The 25,768-nt window shown below is 41.9% G+C and overlaps 1 protein-coding gene across 1 annotated transcript in view; it reads left to right on the top strand.

Moving 5' to 3' along the window:
• snx29 (sorting nexin 29) overlaps positions 1-25,768 on the top strand; it is a 106,795-nt gene that overhangs the window by 37,552 nt on the left and 43,475 nt on the right. Inside the window, exon 15 of the mRNA XM_053640558.1 lies at positions 11,259-11,365. Coding sequence (XP_053496533.1) covers positions 11,259-11,365 — 107 coding nt within the window. The remainder of the gene's footprint in view (positions 1-11,258; positions 11,366-25,768) is intronic.

The following is a 25,768-nucleotide window of genomic DNA, read 5'->3' as shown; positions in this document are numbered from 1 at the left end:
CTCACTCTCATAATAGAGCCATGATACAGTAGCATCAGCTAACACAGAGTCCCGCTGCCAGACAAGATATAGCATCTCCTCTCTTCGCTTTCCAAACCCCAGAATAGGAACAGTCTAAATTACACTTGGTAATAGAATGCGGAGACAGTGATTCTTTTCCTTCCCATCCTCCATCCGCTTCTTTTCAATTCTCTATCAGGGACAGAGTTCGTTGCATTTGATATGGAAGGAAAGGCCTTTTCTTATTGACTTTGTAAAAAGGCGAGTGAAGAAGTGGAGGGATTTAGCAGGAGGACAGGGGGTTGTGCTGGCAACCGCGGCACGTACGCGTGACTACTTCCTCTTGTTTTCACCAAGCACCAGATGGGGATATCAATACTTAATGTGTGCATGCTACTTCAAGCTTCTAAATAAGCACCCAGCCTTGAATTAAAACCGGCCTCGTCGAAATCCGTACGCTAAAGGAACTCGTAAATAGGCTGATCAAATAAGAAGATTTGCTTATTACAGTAGGTTATACTTTGATATTGATATGTGACTGATCTGACGTACGGGAAGTAAACATTTTAGTTACAAATATGGCTGGGCGATATATAGTTTAACTAATAATAAACTGTCGGCAAAACGAGTAAAATAAAAAATCGTTAAACTGAGTTTGACGATACTTTTCTTTAATGCCTACAAAGACAAAGAAGATTAAGTAAAAAAAAAAAAAGGTCAAATCAACGGCATCCATTCAGTACAGTTTCATTTCGAATTATTTAAAACATAAAAAAAAGACATCACCATACCGACAATATCTCAGAAAAGTGGCTTGTGTGATCATTTATCACCAGATCGATATTAAATTGATATATTTCCCAGGCCTAGAATGTCTGCGCTATATCGTAACAGCTGTGCTCTCCCTGAAGTTTACCACTTTGCTTGTTTTGTATTTTTCACCAGAGACATGATCGTAATTGAATCATTGAGAGGATGGTCCCTTTACCAGTGTTTAAGTGCTTTCATTTGTTTCCGTAATAAATAAATAAATAAATAAATAAATAAATAGAGCAACGTTGCCTTATTACTCTGACGATTAGCTTTAGTCCTAGCAATAGCCGTCCCCAAGCTGCGAACCCTGGCAGCATGCCGCCTTGAGGGGGGTTACTGTGAATTCACTGATTTCTCCACTCTTAATGTTGAAATAATTGATTTGACCCACTTTAAAAATTTATCGTTAGTCATCGGGAGGGTTTATCTGCCGTCATGCATTTAATTATCATGGGGAGGCAAATGAATCTTCTGTGTACTCTGCTGTCTCTCCCCCGGGGAGGGACAGCTCCTTTTACTGCGGTCAAGCCTATTAGCACAATAACAAAAAAGCAATTAGATTGACTTTTGGACATGGCAGTCAATTACAGTGCCTGGAATGGGGTAGCTCAGCGTCTGATAAAGTAGGTTCTCTCTGATAACGACCGGCATTTCTCACCTCCGTCTCTTTAGGGAGAAGGGGCTCATTGCTTTTATTGCAAAAGACTCAGCACGGAGGTGATGTGTCTGTGTGTGTGCGCGCGCGCACACACACACACACACACACACACACACACACACACACACACACACACACACTGGTGATAATCGGACCGTATCCGATCTCCAAGGCCTCCTTTAACTTTGAAATGTTTGTGTCATATACTGCCAGCACAGATCCTCTGCTCTGGCCGCTGATTTCGTGGTTCCTGTGTTATCAGTCAGTATAGGGACAACAACACGGCGGCAAACGATGCTGTGCTGGGATCATCTCGAATGTTCATTAACTGGGAGGCGTGTGAGCTTGTCTCATGGAGATGGGTCAAAGCTACTTTAATAAGTGCTTTCATCATCATAAAACTCATGCAAAATTATTCCTCTCTCAATGCGCTCTCTCTCTCTCTCTCTCTCTCTCTCTCTCTCTCACCCTCTCACACACACACAGTAATGTAGTAAACAGCCTATTCCAAGCAGATGGAGAGAGAGAGAGAGAGAGAGAGAGAGAGAGGTGAAGTGATGATGATTTAATCTCCTCCCATGTAGCTGTTTTAACATTTTACACCTCCTCTGTCCGTACACATTCTTTCCAAAAGCCAGAGCAGAATTGGTTCAGTTATCTGCAGTATTATGCAAGTGCTAAGGTGTAAAAATGTGAAAATGTGTGTGTGTGTGTGTGTGTGTGTGTGTGTGTGTGTTAATTATTGATCAGAGCATCACTGTGGTCAAATAATGCTGAATATTTAAAAACATCTCCACAAACCATATTAAATTGGATTCCAGCCTCTCATCTTTCCAGTGATAAGCCAACCCATTCCTACATACATGCATTTTCTATACCGCTTATCCTACACAGGATCACAGGGACTCTGGAGCCTGTGCTGGGGAACTCGGGGCACAAGACGGGGGACACCCTGGACGGGGGAGACCCTGGACGGGGTGCCAACAAATCACAGGGCACAATTGCGCGCACACCCATTCACATAGTTAAACGTGTGATGAGCCAATCATATGTCATTTCATAGATTATGTTTTTAATAACTTATCAAAGGTGTGATGCTTTATAGAATGGAATGTTTCAGTGCAATATATCTGAATCGTTATTTTCCAGCAGTCTAGAAACACAAAGCACAGATAAATATAGAATATATTAAAAGTAGAGGTGGACTGATAGTGGATATTAGCGATAACTTATTTGGGCGGTAGCTGCTGATAACCGATTAATCAACCGATAGTTTTTAAAATTGATACTGAATAAAAACATAACACTCAAAGTAAAATACTGCTAAACTTTTTTACAGAAATAAACAGTACTGACTGTACCATGAAAACATACTGTAGGTTTTAAGTGAATTATATATTAATTGTGAATAAATATTAAAGATACAGTGGCAAGAAAAAGTATGTGAACCTTTTGGAATTTCATGGTTTTCTGCATAAATTTGTCATGAAATGTGATCTGATCTTCATCTAATCAAGGGAATTGACAAATATAATGTTTCTAAAATAATAACACAAAATAAATTCTAATCCCTCATGTCTTTATTGAACACACTCATTCAACATTCAAAATGGCAGTGGAAAAAGTAAGTGAACCTTTAGAATTAATAACTGGTTGACCCCACCTTGGCAGCAATAACCTCAACCAGGTGCATCCTGTAGCTGTGGATCAGACCTGCACATCGTTCAGGAGGAATTTTAGCCCATTCTTCCTGGCAGAACTGCTTTAGCGCGGTCATATTCTTTGGACGTCTCACGTGTATGGCTCTCTTCAAGTCATTCCATAGCGTCTCTATTGGGTTGAGGTCTGGGCTCTGACTTGGCCACTCCAAAAGGCCGATTTTGTTTTTCTGAAGCCGTTCTGTTGTGGACTTGCTCCGGTGTTTAGGTCGTTGCCATGTTGCATCAACCAAGTTCTACACAGTTTCAACTAACGTACAGACATTCTCACATTATCCTGAAGAATTGTCTGATATACTTGGGATTTCATCTTCCCCTCAATGATTGCAAGCTGGCCAGGCCCTGATGCAGCAAAGCAGGCCCAGATCATGATGTTTCCTCCACCATACTTTACGGTTGGGATGATGTTTTCATGATGATATGCCGTGCCCTTTCTACGCCAGATGTAGTGCTGTGTGGTTTTTCCAAATAGTTCAATCTTAGTTTCATCAGTCCACAAAACATTTTGCCAATACCGCTGTGGAGTGTCCATGTGCTCTTTTGCAAACTTCAGGCGTGCAGCAATGTTCTTTTTAGTAAGAAGTGGCTTCCTTCGTGGTGTCCTGCCGTAGATACCCTGTTTGTTCAATGTTTTACTTATTGTAGACTCGTGAACAGAGATGTTAGCCAGTTCCAATGATGCCTTCAAATCTTTGGCTGTCATTCAGGGTTGTTTCTTTACCTCATTGATGAGTCTTCGTTGTACTCTTGGTGTCATTTTGACTGGGCGCCCACTTCTTGGTAGAGTAGCAACAGTCCCAAAGTGTCTCCATTTGTAGAGTGTTTGCCTAACTGTAGACTGGTAAATTTCTAAAGTCTTTGAAATCACTTTGTAACCCTTGCCAGCTTTATGTAAATGAACAATTCTTGATCGTAGATTTTCTGAAAGCTCTTTTTGGCGAGGCATGGCTCACATAATCGTGTGCTAATTGTGCAGAGCAAACTCCAAAAGTTTGAGGGGTTTTTATCAGTCAAAGTAGCTGTAGTCCACATCTCCAAACTCATTTTCTTAACGAGACTGCAGGTGTGCTAAAACCTGACTCCAATTAGCTTTTTTTGAGGTCATTAACTCAAGGGTTCACATACTTTGTCCACAAGCACTATGAGGTTTTTTTGGTTGTTCTCAATAAAGACATGAAAGATCATGTGTTATTATTTTAGACGCATTATATTTGTCAATACCCTTGACTTAGATGAAGATCAGATCACATTTTATGACAAATTTATGCAGAAAACCATGAAATTCTAAAAGGTTCACATACTTTTTCTTGCAACTGTACATAGTGCCCTCCACTAATATTGGCACCCTTGGTAAATATGAGCAAAAAAGGCTGTGAAACACAAAAATACTCTGCTCTCATGGATATCAGTGACTACGTTTACATGGACAACAGTAATCTAATTATTGACCTTGTTCTGAATAAGACCATATTCTTTATTAAGGTATTTACATGAGTTACTTTTAGAATATTCCTTAAATGTTCCTGTTTTATGTGTTATAAAACATAAATGAATTAACAGCACACGTCATTACGTCACTACGCCACGCCGTCCAACGTTCCCTCCAGAATCTCACGTATCAACATACAGTTCGTCTTTATGATACCGTATACAGTTTTGGGTGTTTCATTTTTAATTTTACGAAAGCTTTGAGTGCAGTTAATTATTTGTCATGCTGTACATGCAAATAGACAACTGCTTGAAGCCATGGGGTGTGTCCCAAACCGTGTACTTGCCTACTATATAGCAGCAGAAATACATGTAGTATGCGGTTTCAGACGCAGCCGTGCTCTCTTGTTTGCCGTAAAACGGTTGAGCACTGCTGTGTGTGATCGTGTCCTGTCGCAAAATGTGGTGAAAACTCACACGACGTTAATAGTGTGATTAAGGTGTGTACATGTCTGTAATGCATGTCGATAATGCGACTAAAACAGGAATACTCCACGTCTTAATTCGATTTGTGTTTACTTCGAGTATGACTTTAGTCGGATTAAGGTCATCAATAATCACTTTACATGCTAGTTTCTTAATCAGAGTATCGTCTTAATTGGGTTAATATTGGATTATTGTTGTCCATGTAAACGTACTGACTGTGAGTGTCAGTATTAAGGTGAGTAAATAGCTGGATTTTTTTTTTTCTTATTCATTTTGTCATCTATATCCAGTGGCAGTCATCTTATCATCATCAAAGTAAAACTTTTTAACATACTGTATTATGATTCTTTATTACCTAGTTAAAAAAATACAAACTTGTCTTATGTATCTACTATATGCCTCCAGCAAGTTTGTTTTTACTAGCTCGCCATCATAGCTGACATTAGCTTCCACTATTCAGAGTAATAGCTAGCATTTGTTTTCTAGTTAGTGTTTAGGAATGTCCTCCACTGCCCAACTCTTCCTTCCGATCGCTGTGTGAGCTTGCTCATGTCGGTTTAGCCGTGATCTCTCAGACACAGATGGCACTAATTTCAGTAAAAGCGGTCTGTGTGTTGCAGGGCGTTAAACACAGTGCCTCAGCGCTGGGGGCTGACTAGAGCAGTAGCTTCAAGTTATTCTTCATCAGTCTTTATCACCTCACTGCAAAACCAGACATGGCTCTATTATCAGCCCTGACGCATTTATTGATCTGTGTTTCAATTTCCCGTACTGGGGATATGATCACATACACAATGCCCTTTCTTTGATTGGAGGAAGCCCAAAGATAAAGCAGGTGGAGCAATTGATTGGATATGGCCCCTGGGCTAGGAGATTGTGTAGCAGATGGACATTGTGATGAAATCCCAGTGAGTTGTTGATATTTGGTGAGATGGAGGTATGTGTTTTCTGAAACGATAAATGATTTTATTGAGCACATGTTATTGTTAAAAAGGTGGATCAGTGTTCGATTTACATTCAGTGTGTCTCGCTGCAGTTTGTCTGAGGCATTGCTGATTTGCCCTCATTCTGCTCAAGGCCAGATTTATGCTTGTAGTAACGAAATATATTCAGTTTATGTATGAGCACTGGGTCTCTCTATGTGTATGTGGGTGGGTTTATGTGTTTATGCACGTGTGCATTTGCAAGGTGTCTTTGGCATGCAATTTCACGTCTGAAAGTCAAATTGGTGGAGAGTTGTAATTTGAGGACACCTCAGTCTGGCTGAATGATACGCTGAATTTATCCTCAGCGGCTCTCAGCGGCTGCTCAGCGGTCAGAGTGGAGGAAAATTACTTTGATCAACACATTCATTAAGTCTGCCAAATGGTTTTTTCCTCCTTCTCTTGCACACCAACAGACCGTGATTATGCCTCTGTTTGTCCCTCTGATGTGTGTATTGTCCCTGTAGGTGCGTCAGCACAGATTTTAAGCCTCCATTTGGATGTAAAATTAATATCCGTACATTTTCGCAGAACGTGCTAACCATTGATTTCTGTGATTTGTGTATTCAGCGCATGATCTAGTGTGTCTAGGTTACCGAAGAGTGGTGATGAACAGCTTTTCTGTTCGGCATGGGTGCGAGACACATCACGGAAGCTGTTAACTGCAAGTTGGACTGTTTTTCTCACAAATCCTCAGCCTTTAGGGGACAGTCACCTCATTTATAATGATGGAGAGAGAGCGCTTGTTAGTCCAAGACATAGCACTTGCAGGTTATTTATTATTGAACAAAAGTGGCCTATATAAGCTTGACGCTTACGGCCACTTGGCAATAAATTAGTTTCATTTTCCGAGCGTGTGAGGGATGGTGGGATTAAAGGGCACCGATGTTATAATGTGAGAAATTCTGCTTAAATAGCCAGACCCTACAGGACTCAGAGTTTTCGAGCACTGAAGTGAACACAGAAACAAGCAAACTCTGCAATATCGGGAGGAGCTTGTCGTTTTTCTAAATGAACGCAGATTTTTTTTTTTTTTTTTTTTTGGTGCCAATTTAGGCCAAGACGCGTCATGTGATGTCATCACAACTCGCATCCAGTCAAAGCCCTCTTCGAATCAAGTGCGCTGAACATGAGTACAGCTAAAAGGTCTTATTTACCAACAAACATTGCTTACAAAAGACTGTGCAAATCAGTTTTGTGCAATTGCGATTTGGCCAATTCAAATAGTTTTCCATAAAGGCAAAAATCTCAGCAAGTTTCGTCGCAAATTTTGTAAAAAGCCTCAGCAAAATAAAGCGTTTGTGGTGGCAAAAATCACAAAAAATAAAAACTCCACAAAATCTGTTACGGACTGGAGAGCGTAGCATGTTAGTGACGTGATTCTGTGCGGCTCCCTGTCGTCGATAGGTCATGAGTTTGTATCCAGAAAATACCGTAGCCATCCGTGGCTGTGAGCTTCTTGGTTTAAGGGCGTTACTCTTTTTTTTTTCTTTTTCTTCTCTTGTCAATCACAGCAACACTAGCCAATCATATGTGTCTATGAGCTCATGTATGTGGAAGAGGGTAGATAGCACTTTGTCCTCTGACTGTGTTGCACTGTCCTGTGGCACAGCATGAGCAGCCGTTTGAAAAGATGTGATTGGTTGGCTTCACATGTTTTGGAGGTAGCATGAGTTAGTCTTCACCCTCCCAGGTTGGTAGTTGTTGTGTGATAGAGAAGAACTACCTGGTGGGTGGGAATTGGCAAGCGATCAAATTTGGGAGAAAATAGAGAAAAATCCCAAACTAAACAGATCGTGTGTATCGCTATGTTTGAGTTTAATAAACATATTTATGGCTGAATACTGAATACCCTGTCCTAATGGCATTCTGTTAAAATACACCAAATGAGTAATGAATGTAGAATACGTTTCAAAAAGTGAGCCCTGAGCTGTATAGTCAATATTACCTGAGGCAAACTGTTCCTCAGTGGTCTGACTTGGCAGGTCTCTTCATTTGAAATTCTTCTGGATGCTGAACTCTGTTAAACTCATTACCTTTGCATACAGTGTCCATGGATCAACATCACTGAGCTCGAACAGTGTGAAAATCCAGACTACTCTAAGACTAAGATGTTTAACCTAGCTCTCACTGTACTGCATAATCCACAAGCTCCGGTGTATCTAGCATGAAAATCCTGTACATATGAGACCCTGTAGTCTTACAAAGTGCTTCTAGACGAACACTACTAATATCTGTTAGCTCAACTTTGGTCAGAGCGTGAGGGTTTTTTATTTTTTTATTTTTTTATTATTATTTTTTTTTTTATAAATTGGAAGTAAAGTCATTGGATTGGAGGTGAAGTTTTTATTGCTAGCAGGCACAGCTGCCATTCCATAATAAACGTTTCCCCCTTGCCTCAGAGATCATTTGAAAAAAAAAATGTCAGTACTTCCATTTACCAAAGGAAGTGTAGTGTGGATAGTGGAAAGTGTGTGCTGCATTATTAACCTTCTCTGATTTTTGGAAAAAAAATTAAGTGGTAAGAAATGAATATAAATGAAATAATTATACTCTGAATACTGCTTTTCTATAAATCAGATTGTGGACTGAATGCTTATGAAATCTATGGAGTGTAACATCTTTGCTTGTGTTATCTTTTCGTCCCAACCCTCATTACACATCTGTCCTGCCTCCAAAGAACTCTTTAACACAGTAATACCAACCAGTTCCTTTTTAATTTTTTTATTTCTATCGATAACATGCTGTAATGCACTTTCAAAAACCACGTAAGCAGATCTACAAAGCAAACTTCTGACAGCAAACATGTCTCAGTTGATTGTCTTCATTTGGCGTAAGAGCTCAATTGTGTCCATTTTATTTTTAGCCTCACTATTCCTTTTCTGGCAATAAAAAAGTGATTCACACACTATATGGTTAAGAAAAAAAAGTGGACACCTGACTGACACCCATATGTCCTTGTTGAACATCCTATTCCAAAGACATGGCAGTAATTTGGAGTTGGCCACCTTTGCTGCTATAACAGTGTCCACTCTTCTGGGAAGGTTTTCCACTGAATTTTGGAGCGTCGCTGTTGGGATTTCTGCTCATTCAGTTACAAGAGCATTAGTGAGGTCAGGCAGGGATGTTTGGAGAGGAGGCCTGGTGCACATTCAGCGTTCCAGTTCATCCAAAAGGTGTTCAGTAGAGTTGAGGTCATTTGAGTTCTTCCACACTAACCTTGGCAAACCATGTCTTCATGTCATGCTGGAACAGGTTTGGGCCTCTTAGTTCCAGTGAAGGGAAATCCATCCATCCATCCATCTTCTACCACTTACCCCTTTTCAGGGTCACGGGGAACCTGAAGCCTATCCCAGGAAGCATCGGGCACAAGGCAGGGTACACCCTGGACAGGGTTCCAGTCCATCGCAGGGCACAATCACATACACACTCACACACACGTTCATACACTACGGACACTTTAGACACGCAAATCAGCCTACTATGCATGTCTTTGGACTGGGGGAGGAAACCGGAGTACCCGGAGGAAACCCCCACAGCACGGGGAGAACATGCAAACTCTGCACACACAGGGCCCAGGCGGGCCACACATGGGTGTGATGGTCAGGTGTCCACATACGTTTGGCCATATAATGTAGCTTGGATAATGATGTTTAAATCCTCCAGTAGTGTTCTGCTGGAGAGGGATGGTGGGAAGAAACATTATTGTCTTCCTTATATGTGGCTTTTGTTCTTTCATTTTAACCAAGAACCCTTTTTTCTATCTCAGCACTCATGTAAAGCTGTCTGGAACCCAAGAGCGAATACATTTTTTGCTAGATGGCCCAATCAGTATGAAAAAAAGTGGATTGTCTTTTTGCTATCACAACAGTGAATAGACAGACATCATATTTAATTTTCCCCTCCTTGTGCACATATACACACACACAGTGCAAGCATGTTCAACATAACAGTCAAATTGGTTTCAGTGTTTGCATACAAGCAGCCATATCTATTTCTGTAGTTTCAAGGCAACTTACACACACACACACACACACACACACACACACACACACACACACACACACACACACACACACACACACCCCCCTTCTTTATTAACACCATATCAGGGTTGGTGGAGGCCTGGAATTGGCAGCGTGGGCTGTGCTTTCACCACACTTGCTGACAGTAGCTGTCTGTTCGTAAGAAGGCTACACCAGCTATTGAAAAGCGAAGATAAGCCTAAACATTGAAATGGCAGGTGACTGTGTGCAGGTGCTGAGATAATGCTTAGACCATATCAGGCCTGTTGTGCTTCTTTAGGCTTCTTAGAGGGACTCTGTGACTCCACAGCTGCCCGGTATTACCGTGCCTTGAGGCTTACTGTGTAGGTCTATGTGCTCTTGGCTCTCCGTCAGTGTTACACTTTCCATAGGCTTTGTCTCTTCCTCTTCTTATCAGACACTTCCGCATTGCACTGACACTTAACGACAGTCCTGCCCAGCCTAATCCTCCCATCGCATCTCCTCGAATCAATTCCTCTGTCTCCAAAGCTGGAAATACATAGTGTTATTTTGTAGGGATTAAAACGAGACTTCGGAATTGAATATTTTCACTTTTCACTCCGATTCAGGCTTGGGCTTAGGTTGGAGAGCTTTGACTGCTCTCACCGTATAGCGTATTTTCTCTTGGGATGGTTGAGACTGCATTTGCATTGTCAAAAGTTGAGTTATTGAGGTTTTTAATTGAGTCTGCAGGGTGGGGAAAAGCTCACTCTTCATGCTTTTATGAAATCTGTAGAGCTCAGTCTCCACCAGTTTTGAGTGCTTCTCTGAAATTAGATTGTACTGTGTTTGCAGGCTAAATGAGTTCTGTGTACCAGCATTAAGTGATGAACCGTTTTCAGAAATGTTTACAAGGAACAAAGCAGTTTCTTGATGCAAAAAAGTTCAGAAGGCAAAAGAAATCATTTTTCTGTGTGTTCTGAGTATTTGGAGAGCACTGCACATCGACTGACTGAAAATGGTTCTTCCCAAATAACTCATCATTCAATGAGTCATCCTTTATTATGTCTGTTTTGTCAATAAACCACTCTTTTTCTCCCTTCAGGCAGTCTTCAGTATCTCTTGTAAGTACAGTAGTGGTTTTTATGGTTTAGAATAACGCAGTGCAATGCTTGCTGTCCTGCAGCTCTCCCCACGCTGAGGAACTGCGAAGGCTCTGCTCCAGCTGTGCAGCACAGGTCAGTTGCAGATGTGGAGGAACTGGCAGCTAGCTACGAGCGTAAGCTCATCGAGGTGAGTGTGTTTCACCACATGGTACTGAACTCTACTTTCATAATTGCTTTTTAGATGAGATTTTATTCATTTGGCCTAGTTTATATATTTCACTAAGTTATGGCCTAGTTTATATATTTCACTAAATTATGGCCTATTTTATATATTCAAGTAAATTATGGCCTAGTTTATATATTTCACTAAATGATCTCATATGCATTTAGGCCTAAAGAGAGAGTGTGTGTGTGTGTGTGTGTGTGTGTGTGTGTGTGTGTGTGTGTGTGTGTGTGTGTGTGTGTGTGTGTGTGTGTGTGGTGGGGGGGGGGCAGTGGTGGCTTGGTGGTTAAGGCTATGAGTTACTGATTGGAAGGTCAGGGGTTCAAGCCCCAGCACTTCTAACCTGCCAATGTTGGGCCCCTGAGTAAGGCCGTTAACCCTCTCTGCTTCAGGGGCACTGTATCATGGCTGACCCTGCACTCTGACCCCATCTTCCTAACATGCTGGGGTATGCAAAGAAAAGAATTTCACTGTGCTGTAATGTATACGTGTATAAAAAAAGACTTATCTCATTATCATTATCTGCTTAATGCACCTGTTTTTCTCATTCACGTATCTTTACTCCCGGCCCACGTGTAGGACCGTGAACAGTGCACTGAGCTCCCAGTGTTAGGGTTGAGGACCACTGATTTAGAACCTCAGAGTTTATGATGTTCTGGGTTTTGTTTTGTACAGATGTCTTAAGGGACTCTGCAAGAGAATATAGCGCTAATGAGAGAATATCTACATAAAGACTTTGGGAACTGAGGTGAAAAATTCACAACTGGTGTTTTATTTAGTTAATAATATGATTCTGCTTGTTTTTAGGGACAGTTTACTTGAACTTTATTATGTAATGAAACACAGTGGGTTGTGCTGTTATAGAAACCTTTACCACCTTGAAGTGGATTCTTTTCCTGTAAATGCATGTCCCAATATGTTGCAGTCCTCATATACCACAGTGATTTGCCAACAGTTGCGAGCTTTGATTCTTCTAATAAAAGAATCTTCATGCTTTTGTATGTTTGTATGTTTTTATATTCATGTTTAATGTTGTGGAACGTCCGCGAGACAAGTTAGTTCCTGTTGTCACTTATGTTTTAGGAGGCATAAACAGCTCGCCATGTTATGTTCGAAGTCCTCTGTCCTGAAGACATTCCCATGGTGTAAAACTTGCTGACCAAATTACTGACACTCAAGACTTCCTTCATTCCTTCCACAAATGTTACATAAACATCTGCTTATAGAACGCTTTACCCTATCGATGATTAGATGATTTTTTTTTTCTTTTGATAAATAACACATTTTCTTTATCTGTTTATTATTAACCTTGGATTATGTGAAGCGTCGACTCCACATAGATTGAATGAGCTGTGACTATGGAAACAATATTAGAGCAAGCGCATTGATGCCAACTGTCATGGCCAGTTCCCACCCATCAGGCAGCTCTGCCCTATTAACACAACAGCTACCAACCAGAGAGGGCAAAGGCTATCACATGCTTCTTCCGAGGCATGAGGAGCCAGCCAACCGCATCTTTTCAAACTGCTGCTCATAACACACCCTGAGGAATCCGCCCACTTCCACATCCATGAGCTCACGGACACCCATGATTGGCTAGTGTTGCTGTGATTGATGGAGGTGAGAGAGAGTATACCATCTCTCCCTCCCTGAGAGCACGGCCAATTTTTCTCTCTAGGACTCCTGGCCATGGGTGATTGTGGCATCATTGGGATTTTAGATTATGCTCTCCGGATGATCGGGCGAATGCTCTTCTTTTGTGCCACTCGGGAGCTCTGCTTGTTTTTCTAAGATGCAACCTCAAATGCTTTCTTTGACAAACAGAAGCCACCTCTCTGCTCAAGCCTTTCTCTTTAAGGGCTTAAATACAGTTTTTTTGGTCAAAGTTTATCTGCCAGTTGTTAGTTGGCTGTGTACTGAAAAGTAGATGATGACATTAGAGAAGGGGTGTCCAATCTAATCCTGAAAGGGCCGGTGTGGATGCAGGTTTTCATTCCAACCAAGCAGAAGCCACACCTGAGTCTATTGAAAGCCTAGATCAGCTGATTAAACAGGTGGAATCAGGTGTGGCTCCTGCTTGATTAGAATGAAAACCTGCACCCACACCGGCCCTTTGCGGATAAGGTTGGACACCACTGCATTAAAGCATAATAGACACATCCATCCATCTATCCATCCATCCATTCTCCATACCACTTATTCTACACAGGGTTGTGGGACAGCCTGGAGGCTATCTCGGGGAACTTGGGCCACAAGGCAGGGGATACCCTGGACGGGGTACCAACCCATCACAGCGTATAATAGACACGTTACAATTATTTGTTTTTACCTGATTGATGGGTCTTTGTTTATTCAAATGATACCATTGCTGTGTAGTAGTGGTATATTTAAATGGAGTAATATGGTAGCTTAGTTTTGATTACTTGACCTCTATGTTCGCTGTGGAAAGCTCCTACTTGAAAGGAATGAAGCCTGCAGCAGCCCTTTTATTGCTTCAGTTAATTCATTCCACTGGACTGTTTCCCCCCCCCCCCCCCATACCCGGCCTTTGTATGGAAATCACACAAACGGTACATTAATCTTGTTTTGTCTTCATCTCTATTATTAAATTGTCTCGTTTTGTATTCATCTTTATTTAGTTTTTATTTTGTTTATGTGCAGTGCAAGTATATGAGCACATAAATACTTGTTCATGTCCTGATGGAACCTTTGCTCAGGGTCAGGCGTCAGTGTGTAGGCATTGTTAACTCTAGTTGTTGGGTCAGTGTTGGAGGCTGAAAGGAGAAAGCATCCTCTGACCAGCAGGTGAAGAAATAAACGTAGTGAGCAGAGACTCTGGTGAACACACACAAAGTATCTAATCATCTCTTGTAGCTAGCTATGTTTTTGCAATGAAAACAGAGCTTTTAAATTCTGTTCATTCAGATTCTCAGAGACAAAAATATTAAATTTAGTTTGTTTGACTGTATTCCAAACTACATCCCAGTACACTAAGTAGTATGTAAAAAAAAAAAAAAACAACACTCCTTTATGGGCACTAATATTGTTATACTGTAGGTAGCATAGGCTAGACCTTATACAACATAATACTTAGTGCAGTAGTATATGTTTCTTTTTTTATCATTATTATTATTATTATTATTTAAATTATGGATAGAAACTATTGCTTCCTTCTGTTATAGCGTTATTTCCTTTCACACAGACACAGGATGTGCATAAATGTCAGCCTGTCAGCCATAAGCTGTATTTACAGTATCTTTGAGTGAAAACGTGCTAGGCGATATTCAGTCAGCTCTGGTTAGCTGTAGTTCTGCTTGGTGTTTGAAGGCCCTTTGGAGTAGTTTGAGGAGTGTGTGCCTTTTCTGCAGCTTTGTCATCACTTCACATTTTGTTTGCTGCCCAGTTGTCTCTCTTGTGCCTAATGTGTCTCTTTCTTTACTTACAAACTTGCAACGTACTGCGTGCTCATGCCTCATTATATTTGCTTGCCTGCTACTGGCTATGACCTAGTTTTAAGAGAAAGCACTATATGGACATTTGTGGGGTTTTGTGTTGCTGTCTTTCTCTCACTTTCATACACATATAGTATCATATGATTTTACTACACATGTACACATGGCTAGAGAGTTGTACCTAATGAAGTGGTCACAGAGTATGCATGTTCTCCCTTTGGGTGTAAAACGTTTAAATGCAATTATGACTCACAACGCTGTCCTCAAGAAAACTACTAGATGATGCGGTCTGGGGCATGACCTCTTGCAGATTTCCTCTGATGGCGGTGTTCATTAATGAAGTCGTAAATAAGGACCGGGTGAGTAGGCTGTGTGCTGATTAATGGAGAGTAGCTAAGCATCAGCATATAATGATACTTAAGTGAGCCAACAGCCCTCGTTTATCTGATTCAGGCTGTGCTCTAGCACATAAAGACTTCAGGAGTTTCGTAATGATTATGGCTGTTTTTCGAGGTTAGAAGAGCAGGTTTTTGTGTGGTCTTTACTGGTATAGCTCTCAGTCAAGGCATCTGTCTCATGTGCTTTTAGTGACTACACTAAGGGGATAGAGCTGTCCTGTATTGTCTTGAAACATATGCTTGCTATTCTTTGGCATATGTTGAGTGAATTTCAAAGAATTATGCAAATGAGTGTTGGGCAGTATAAATGGGATACTGTAAAAAATGTCAACCACTATAAATACTGTTTCTGTTGTGCTGGAGCAAAACTAGAAAAGCAACTTATGCATTGGCTTAAAGAATGACATGCGGCAGCATTAAAACTGCCACATTTTTACATTTAGTGTAATGTAACCGAAAGGCTTTGGGCTTCCTGAGATCACAAATTACTCACAAATTTCATGCACCTGATGCTGTGAGCAAAGACCACTAGCATTAGAGTGGATCTGTCAGTCATAAATTAGGTTTCAGCTACACTGTAAAACACAGGAGTACTCAAATCCTCACAACAAATGTATATAAACCTTTTTTTTTATTTTAAAAAAAGCAAGATAATTAGAATGTATTTTAATGTAATGTATTATAATTAGGGATGCACCGATGTATCGGCCAATAAAGGCTATTTTTCCTGCTATCGGCCGATAGTTTAAAAACATCCGATGATCAGGGCCGATTTTATCCTGTCAAGCAAAAGACGGCGGGAAAACGCATCGATTTCGTGCTGTGTGTAAAGATGATGTCTCTTGTGTGGAATGACGACAAAACTACAGTTTGTAATCTCTGTAATCTCTGCACTGCTAACATTTTACACCGGAAATGAGCAGCAGTGAAACGGGAGTTTGGTGTTGAGTCATTTTTTTCCCCCCCGTGCTGCTCGCGCTGAATTAAAGGGCCAGTTCACCATTGAAAGATTTAATTGAAGATCAGTGGCAAAAAAGTAGTATATACTGCCCAGAAAAATATATTTGTAGAGTAGTATATTTCGTATCTAGTTAATGTTAATATATAAAAAAGTTTATAGTATATATTATCAGTTTGATGTCACTGATGAAGTAGAAATGTTTTTGTTTGTGGTGAGTGAATGTGAGACTAGCAGGAGGTTTTTAGAATTCAGTCAATGTTAATATGAATTAATAATATTCGATAAGTGAAGAAATACTTTAATCTTCAAAATTTAGTTCATGTGTTCATGTTAATTAGAGTAATGTCTTTTTTGTTTATGAGACCAGTTACTGTGAAACAACTTGAAATGGAGAGAATAAAGTTTTTATTTGCATTTCTTTCAGAATTGTGGAATTAATGATTATTCATTTAAAAGAAGGTATAAAAGGCAGATCTATCGGTATTGCTATCGGTATCGGCCGATATCACTCTGACTAATCGGTGTCGGCTGAGAAATTTAGTATAGGTGCATCTCTAATTATAATAATTTGATATGACATGGTTTGGGTCCGTTTATGAAGCGAACAGGTAAGATCACAGGAAGGTTAAGTAACTGAAATATCTACATGTTACAACCGTGCTGAGCAGAAAAGCATCTCAGAATGCACAAGACATGAAGGGTGACTGCAAATCAATGCAAAGTTATTCTGACTGTTCAGAATATGACCCTGACCCTTCATCCTATGAAGATGTAACATTTTTTTTCCCAGGATGACAGTGTCCCCATACAAGGGCATGAGGGCTCACTGAACGGTTGATGAGTGTGAAAATGATGTAAATCAGTCATATCCCATGGTCTTCTGTCACCAGGTCTCAACTCAATTAAACACCTATGGAAGATTTTGGACCGAAGTGTTAGACAGCGCTGTTCATGACCATCATCAGAACACCATCTGAGGGCATGTCTTTTGGAAAACTCCTAAATTTGTTGACTGATACCTTCGGTAAACTTCAAAGGTTTCAATCAAAAGAGTAATTTGAGCTTTTTGTCAATAAAAGCGCGCAAAGGTGAATGGCGAGATGGGTTCAGGCTAACAGGAAGGCTAAAAGAACCGAAGTAATGACTCTTTACAGCTGCGCTGAGCCGAAAAGCATTTCAAAATACACAACACATCGAGCCTTGAGGCAGAGGAGCTACAACAGCAGAAGACCACGTCAGGTTCTGCTCCTGTCAGCCAAGAGCAGTAATGTGAGGCTACAGTGGGCACAGGCTCACTGAAACTGGACAGCTGAAGACTGGAAAAGTCCAGGCGATGTTCTAAACTTTTCACTCGTATAAACCTGTACCAGTGTAAATCTGTCACTGACTATCTGTCCTCCTCCCTCTCATTCATAGTACTACATGTTTTAACGTTCTTTTTTCAGCCGTTGGTATAATGCTCCACTAGTGAGTCATCATCTGCCATTTATTTTTCTCAAATGGATATGGGAACAGTTTATGATGTTATGCGTCATGCCATCTTCTTACTGATCACACTATTCTATAATGATGACAAAATGATCATTTGTTTGAGTGATGGATATAGGAGTCATTAACTGGTCCATGATGAGCATGATTATAATAACATGAGGAAGCTGTAATGTTCTTAAACTGTATATGTTTGCCTAATGAAGATGAGTGATGAACTAATGAGTCGATGAATGTTAAGTTGATGCGCCGGAAAGCAGTATGTATTATGGATAAGTATAAGTATAAGTATAAGTGATAAGTATCACTTACTAAGTATAAGTATAAGTGATACTGCATTTCTAGCAACTTTTCCCCATTTTTCCTTTTTTTTTAAAATCATCTCTGTTGGTTTCACTTTGTTCCGTTCTCTCTCTTGCTCTCTTGCTCTCTCACTCTCTCTCTCTCCCCTCCTCTCTCCTTAGGCTTTGTTCTGATATTTCAGACAGTACCTCCTCCTGCTGTACTCTTCTGCTCCCACTGATTTTTTTCTTTTCTTATTAGGATCTTTTTGGCCAGCTGCTAAACCCTCTCTGTCAGAGTGAACCTGCTGGAGTAGACACTGACACTAGCAATCATTCTCTCTCTCTCTCTCTCTCTCTCTCTCTCTCTCTCTCTCTCTCACTTTTCTCACTATCTCGTGCGCTGAAACACACTCCCTCTCCTGCCAGTACAGGACTGTTTGTGTTTACTAAGCCTGTTCTCTCTGTTTGTGCCTCAAACTTGTTTCACATCCAATTACAGGCATTAAAGCTGCATCAGGCCACACTGCTCTCAGTCGTGCTTAGGCTCTTTGCTATTCAGGACAGCTCAGATTCATGTTTCTGTGTCTCTCTCACTTCAATTGAATTCAGTTTAGCTGAATTCACATGTTGATTGCAGCAGTTACAGTATTGAGATAAGGAGGTACTTAAATCATTAAAAAAAATAGAACAATCATAAATACACAGTAAACACTGAGTGCAAAGGTCAGCCTGGGCTCTGTGTGTGTGTGGTGTTTGGATATGTACAGGATGGACAGTTTTAGTGCTGGTGAAGGTGTAGAACTGAGGATGCACAATCCAAAATGTTTTAAAGTTGATTTCTCATATATTTACAGATGGATAGTTCTCCACAGCATTGCTGTTTGACCATGTGTACACGCTGCTCTGTAGGTAGCCAGGATTTCTTATATAGGTCCATCTAGATGGCCAGCTTGTTTGATCTCAGTCATGGTGATCAGGTTATCTGCTGTAGTGTACTTTTGTTTTAGGGTCAGAAAGCTCTGCATTTTACTCTGCTGGCGTTTGGCTTATCCAGTGGTTCACATAGCTTTGTTTTTTTTTTAACTCTGTTCTGTTCGTCTGGTCCTGATGCAATGCAGTGTTGGGGGGTGTGTTAGTGCGGTGCTGGGGGGTGTCTTAGCGCGGTGCTGGGGTGTGTGTTAGCGCGGTGCTGGGGTGTGTTAGTGCGGTGTTGGGGGGTGTGTTAGTGCGGTGCTGGGGTGTTGTTAGCGCGGTGCTGGGGTGTGTGTTACTGCGGTGATGGGGTGTGTGTTAGTGCGGTGCTGGGGTGTTGTTAGCGCGGTGTTGGGGTGTGTCTTAGCGCGGTGCTGGGGGTGTGTGTTAGTGCGGTGCTGGGGGTGTGTGTTAGTGCGGTGCTGGGGTGTGTGTTAGTGCGGTGCTGGGGTGTTGTTAGCGCGGTGTTGGGGTGTGTCTTAGCGCGGTGCTGGGGGTGTGTGTTAGCGCGGTGCTGGGGTGTGTGTTAGCGCGGTGCTGGGGTGTGTGTTAGCGCGGTGCTGGGGGGTATGTTAGCGCGGTGTTGGGGGGTGTGTTAGCGCGGTGCTGGGGGGTGTGTTAGCGCGGTGCTGGGGTGTGTGTTAGTGCGGTGTTGGGGTGTGTGTTAGCGCGGTGCTGGGGTGTGTGTTAGCGCGGTGCTGGGGTGTGTGTTAGCGTGGTGCTGGGGTGTGTTAGCGCGGTGCTGGAGGGTATGTTAGCGCGGTGCTGGGGTGTGTGTTAGCGCGGTGCTGGGGTGTGTGTTAGCGCGGTGCTGGGGTGTGTGTTAGCACGGTGCTGGGGTGTTGTTAGTTACTCTGGACACTGTGTTCCATAAGGAAGTTGATCATTCTTGAATGAACGTACTGCTGAAAACATTCCCCAAGTTACTGTTCACACAGATGTGTCTGGAATTGTTGGGGTCGAATATATCTTTATAATAGATGTTGTAACAGAAACTCCAAATCATGACTTTGTGGAAATAACACACATTCCGGGTCACATTCAGAAGACTAATAGCTAATTGAACTTGTTTGCTTGAGCTTATCAGTTCATTTAGGATGCCATCAGGTCCACTAGCTTTCTTCTGTTTAAGAGCAGATCATTTGTCTGCGCTCAGTAATCGGGGAGTCCAGAGGATTCTGGGAGTCTTTTATTGCCAATTCTAATGTGCTCAGTTTCTTTGTTAAGTTGTATTTTTCAGGCCTTCTTTCAATGGTTATTTGATTATGAAGTGATTTTACAGTGATGTGCATCCAGATACTATTTGTGTTTATTGACTCAATTAGTGTCATTTGTGCTTGTGTGTATTGGACTGTTTTTTTACTCTGATGTAGATTTATATAGCTTAATGCATCACAATGATGAACAATAATGTGCTTGGGTCTGTTTGGAAGGATCATTTCCCTATGAAATATTTTTTCCCTTCATTGTGCCATTCTGTGAAAAACCACATACTATTTTTTTAGATTTCTATGTAGATTAGAGAAAGAAGTCTAATAGTGTATGGATTTCTGCACTCTGGGATTGCTTTGTCTGAATTCCATGGTTTTTCTCTTTTCCACTCAGACAGCGAGGATCTGATGCATTGAATGGTCCAATATGGAGATTGTGGTCTTGTTCTTTAAATAAAATGAAATCCACTGAATGAAAAGTCTTAAAATAAGTGATAAACTAGATTATTTATGTAAATTAGTAATTGACATTTTTATAAATGTAATTTTAGTGCTATGTTTAGAGATGAGGTGTTTATGTTGAGCATGGCTCTTAGCTGAACAGTCTGGTGCGGATGAGGGTGAACAGCTGTTTGATCTTTTCTAGAGCTGCAGAAATGCTGCTGGCCGCATTCTTCACTGCTGTGGTGTAGCTCTGCTGCCCATCATGGCACAGCTGTTGGGCTGTGAGGTTAATGGTCTGTTGGGTTGTGAGGTTATTGGTCTGTTGGGTTGTGAGGTTATTGGTCTGTTGGGTTGTGAGGTTATTGGCTTGTTGGGTTGTGAGGTTATTGGCTTGTTGGGTTGTGAGGTTATTGGTCTGTTGGGTTGTGAGGTTATTGGACTGTTGGGTTATGATGCTATTGGGCTGTGAGGAAGTTGGGTTATTGGCTTGTTGGGTTATGAGGTTATTGGGTTATTGGCTTGTTGGGTTGTGAGGTTATTAGCTTGTTGGCCTGTTGGGCTGTGAGGTTATTGGTCTGTTGGGTTGTGAGGTTAATGGTCTGTTGGGTTGTGAGGTTAATGGTCTGTTGGGTTGTGAGGTTATTGGCTTGGTGGGTTGTGAGGTTATTGGTCTGTTGGGTTGTGAGGTTAATGGTCTGTTGGGTTGTGAGGTTTTTGGTCTGTTGGGTTGTGAGGTTATTGGCCTGTTGGGTTGTGAGGTTATTGGTCTGTTGGGTTGTGAGGTTATTGGCTTGTTGGGTTGTGAGGTTATTGGCTTGTTGGGTTGTGAGGTTATTGGTCTGTTAGGGTTGTGAGGTTATTGGTCTGTTGGGTTGTGAGGTTATTGGCTTGTTGGGTTGTGAGGTTATTGGCTTGTTGGGTTGTGAGGTTATTGGTCTGTTGGGTTGTGAGGTTATTGGACTGTTGGGTTATGATGCTGTTGGGCTGTGAGGAAGTTGGGTTATTGGCTTGTTGGGTTGTGAGGTTATTAGCTTGTTGGCCTGTTGGGCTGTGAGGTTATTGGTGTGTTGGGTTGTGAGGTTATTGGTCTGTTGGGTTGTGAGGTTATTGGGTTATTGGCTTGTTGGGTTGTGAGGTTATTAGCTTGTTGGCCTGTTGGGCTGTGAGGTTATTGGTGTGTTGGGCTGTGAGGTTATTGGTCTGTTGGGTTGGGAGGTTATTGGTCTGTTGGGTTGGGAGGTTATTGGGTTATTGGTCTGTTGGGTTGTGAGGTTGTTGGGTTATTGGTCTAGTTGATTTGTGAGGTTATTGGCTTGTTGGGTTGTGAGGTTATTGGCTTGTTGGGTTGTGAGGTTATTGGGCTGTTGGGTTGTGAGGTTATTGGGCTGTTGGGTTGTGACGCTATTGGTCTGTTGGGTTGTGAGGTTATTGGTCTGTTGGGTTGTGAGGTTATTGGCTTGTTGGGTTGTGAGGTTATTGGCTTGTTGGGTTGTGAGGTTATTGGTCTGTTGGGTTGTGAGGTTATTGGACTGTTGGGTTATGATGCTGTTGGGCTGTGAGGAAGTTGGGTTATTGGCTTGTTGGGTTGTGAGGTTATTAGCTTGTTGGCCTGTTGGGCTGTGAGGTTATTGGTGTGTTGGGTTGTGAGGTTATTGGTCTGTTGGGTTGTGAGGTTATTGGGTTATTGGCTTGTTGGGTTGTGAGGTTATTAGCTTGTTGGCCTGTTGGGCTGTGAGGTTATTGGTGTGTTGGGCTGTGAGGTTATTGGTCTGTTGGGTTGGGAGGTTATTGGTCTGTTGGGTTGGGAGGTTATTGGGTTATTGGTCTATTGGGTTGTGAGGTTGTTGGGTTATTGGTCTAGTTGATTTGTGAGGTTATTGGCTTGTTGGGTTGTGAGGTTATTGGCTTGTTGGGTTGTGAGGTTATTGGGCTTTTGGGTTGTGAGGTTATTGGGCTGTTGGGTTGTGACGCTATTGGGCTGTTGGGCTGTGAGGATGTTGGGTTATTGGCTTGTTGGGTTGTAAGGTTATTGGGTTATTGGTCTGTTGGGTTGTGAGGTTATTGGGTTATTGGCTTGTTGGGTTGTGAGGTTATTAGCTTGTTGGCCTGTTGGGCTGTGAGGTTATTGGTGTGTTGGGTTGTGAGGTTATTGGTCTGTTGGGTTGTGAGGTTATTGGGTTATTGGCTTGTTGGGTTGTGAGGTTATTAGCTTGTTGGCTGTTGGGCTGTGAGGTTATTGGTGTGTTGGGATGTGAGGTTATTGGTCTGTTGGGTTGTGAGGTTATTGGTCTGTTGGGCTGTGAGGTTATTGGTCTGTTGGGTTGGGAGGTTATTGGTCTGTTGGGTTGTGAGGTTATTGGGTTATTGGTCTGTTGGGTTGTGAGGTTGTTGGGTTATTGGTCTAGTTGATTTGTGAGGTTATTGGCTTGTTGGGTTGTGAGGTTATTGGCTTGTTGGGTTGTGAGGTTATTGGGCTGTTGGGTTGTGAGGTTATTGGGCTGTTGGGTTGTGACGCTATTGGGCTGTTGGGCTGTGAGGATGTTGGGTTATTGGCTTGTTGGGTTGTAAGGTTATTGGGTTATTGGCTTGTTGGGTTGTAAGGTTATTGGGTTATTGGCTTGTTGGGTTGTGAGGTTATTGGGTTATTGGCTTGTTGGGTTGTGAGGTTATTAGCTTGTTGGCCTGTTGGGCTGTGAGGTTATTGGTGTGTTGGGTTGTGAGGTTATTGGTCTGTTGGGTTCTGAGGTTATTGGGTTATTGGCTTGTTGGGTTGTGAGGTTATTAGCTTGTTGGCCTGTTGGGCTGTGAGGTTATTGGTGTGTTGGGTTGTGAGGTTATTGGTCTGTTGGGTTGTGAGGTTATTGGTCTGTTGGGCTGTGAGGTTATTGGTCTGTTGGGTTGGGAGGTTATTGGTCTGTTGGGTTGGGAGGTTATTGGTCTGTTGGGTTGGGAGGTTATTGGTCTGTTGGGTTGTGAGTTTATTGGTCTATTGGGTTGTGAGGTAATTGTCTGTTGGGTTGTGAGGTTATTGGGTTATTGGTCTGTTGGGTTGTTGGGTTATTGGCTTGTTGGGTTGTGAGGTTATTAGCTTGTTGGCCTGTTGGGCTGTGAGGTTATTGGTCTGTTGGGTTGTGAGGTTATTGGTCTGTTGGGTTGTGAGGTTATTGGTCTGTTGGGCTGTGAGGTTATTGGTATGTTGGGTGGGGAGGTTATTGGTCTGTTGGGTTGGGAGGTTATTGGTCTGTTGGGTTGTGAGTTTATTGGTCTATTGGGTTGTGAGGTAATTGTCTGTTGGGTTGTGAGGTTATTGGGTTATTGGTCTGTTGGGTTGTTGGTCTAGTTGATTTGTGAGGTTATTGGCTTGTTGGGTTGTGAAGTTATTGGTCTGTTGGGCTGTGAGATTGTTGGCCTGCTGATCTGTTGTGCTGGTGTGGCTTCAGAAGTCGGGTAACTGGCGGTGATGTTGAGGAAGTGCACGGTAGTGGTAACATCAGGACTAGGTCAGGGTGTGTGGTATTTGATGTGGAGGCTGGGTCTTCTTGTGTTCCGTGGGCGATGTCTTGTCTGTGTACTAGAGCGACAACCTTCTGGGTCTTTGTAAAGATGCTAAATGTCTCTTGCTGAATGTTGTTTCAAGTGTGTAGTGGCTATTACTGTAGAGCTGATCTCTGCGTTTATCCAATGGATGGTATGAGAGTAGATTTCTCTCTCTCTCTCTCTCTCTCTCTCTCTCTCTCTCTCTCTCTCTCTCTCTAATTCAATTGTACCTGATGCCGGAGAGCTACAAACCACACAATGCTACAACTCATGCCCAGGAAACAGGACACAGCACATAACCTGGTATTACTGGGATCCCCCCCATTTATTATTATTATTATTATTATTATTACTATTATTATTATTGTTGTTAATATTTAAGCTGTCTCAACCTTAGTGAGTTTGTCACTGAAATTACTACAAATTGGCTTGGAATGGAGCATAATGGAGTTTATGCTTTATGGTTTTGACGAGTAGATTTTTGGAAGAAACTATTTATTTATTTATTTATTTATTTTTAAGTCAGGAGCCTTGCTGAAATAAGTTGGTGTTCTCACCTAAATGAATTCCTTTTGAAAGTTTCTCCCCTTCTCGCCCCATTCCTGAACAGTTTTTAAATGTTCATTCTTACTCTGTCATTGCCTGTTTTGGCAAACAGAGCTCCAGCAATAAAAAAAAAAATGCGCTTTTGAAGGTTTGTTGAAGCTCTCACCATGCTCTCTGCATATTGCATTGTTATGAGCACATTACCAGTCAGAAACAGGATCTGCTAGCGCTGCTGAATCTCACCCCGGGCTCACCTGGATTCACACTTTTTAGCAGCAAATTAACTGTGAATATTGGCTGCTTCCTGTGCGAAAGCGTTTCTATTCCATTGATTGATAAACTCGGTTGATTGTGGCATTATTGTTTAGGTTTCGCTGAAGTGTCCTGGCAAGATGCAATTAGGATAAGAGAGCAGAGATGTAGACGGACACTTTGGCCTGCAGCAATAAGCAGTAATGCGCTTTGATATGCTGTCTGAATGCTGTAGCCTGTCAGTCTTTTTGGCAGATTGTAGGCAGTTAAAGTGAAAATACACTCTTACTGACTGTGAACGGGTCCCTTTCTCATCCTCACACACACACGCGCACACACACACTTTCAGAGAAAATTAATTGGGTTCCTTCACGCTTAAAATTAATTCCCATTTTTAATGTCCCATTTGAAAGCTTGGGTACCAAATAAATAATTAAATTGAGTGTGTGTGTGTGTGTGTTGTGGTGGTGGAGCAGCTTGCCACTGTGTGTGGGTGTTGGAGATGCAACAGTACTCACATGTTGCTCCTCAGTATACAGGCTGTGTCTGGCATACAGTAGGCTGCTTAAACGCACGCACACACACACACACACACACAGAGTGAAATATATGTGATTTTACTTGAAGCTCACCCATGATGGTATCTTCAAAGCTCTGGCTTCTGGAGGCTGCAGTCATTTAGGGTACTACTGCACTTTCATACAGTTATGCGAGTGATGTGCTTCAGCCAGTGCATCATTTCCATCTCCCTTCAGAAGCACTTCCTCTTCAACTGGGAGTAGCAAGTTTGAAACGTTTTGACCTCAGCTGGTTGATTTTCAT

This window comes from Ictalurus furcatus, chromosome 13 (genome assembly GCF_023375685.1).
Source record: "Ictalurus furcatus strain D&B chromosome 13, Billie_1.0, whole genome shotgun sequence".
NCBI lineage: Eukaryota > Metazoa > Chordata > Actinopteri > Siluriformes > Ictaluridae > Ictalurus > Ictalurus furcatus.
Note: the sequence above shows the minus strand (reverse complement) of the source record. Positions and strands in the feature narration are given on the sequence as shown.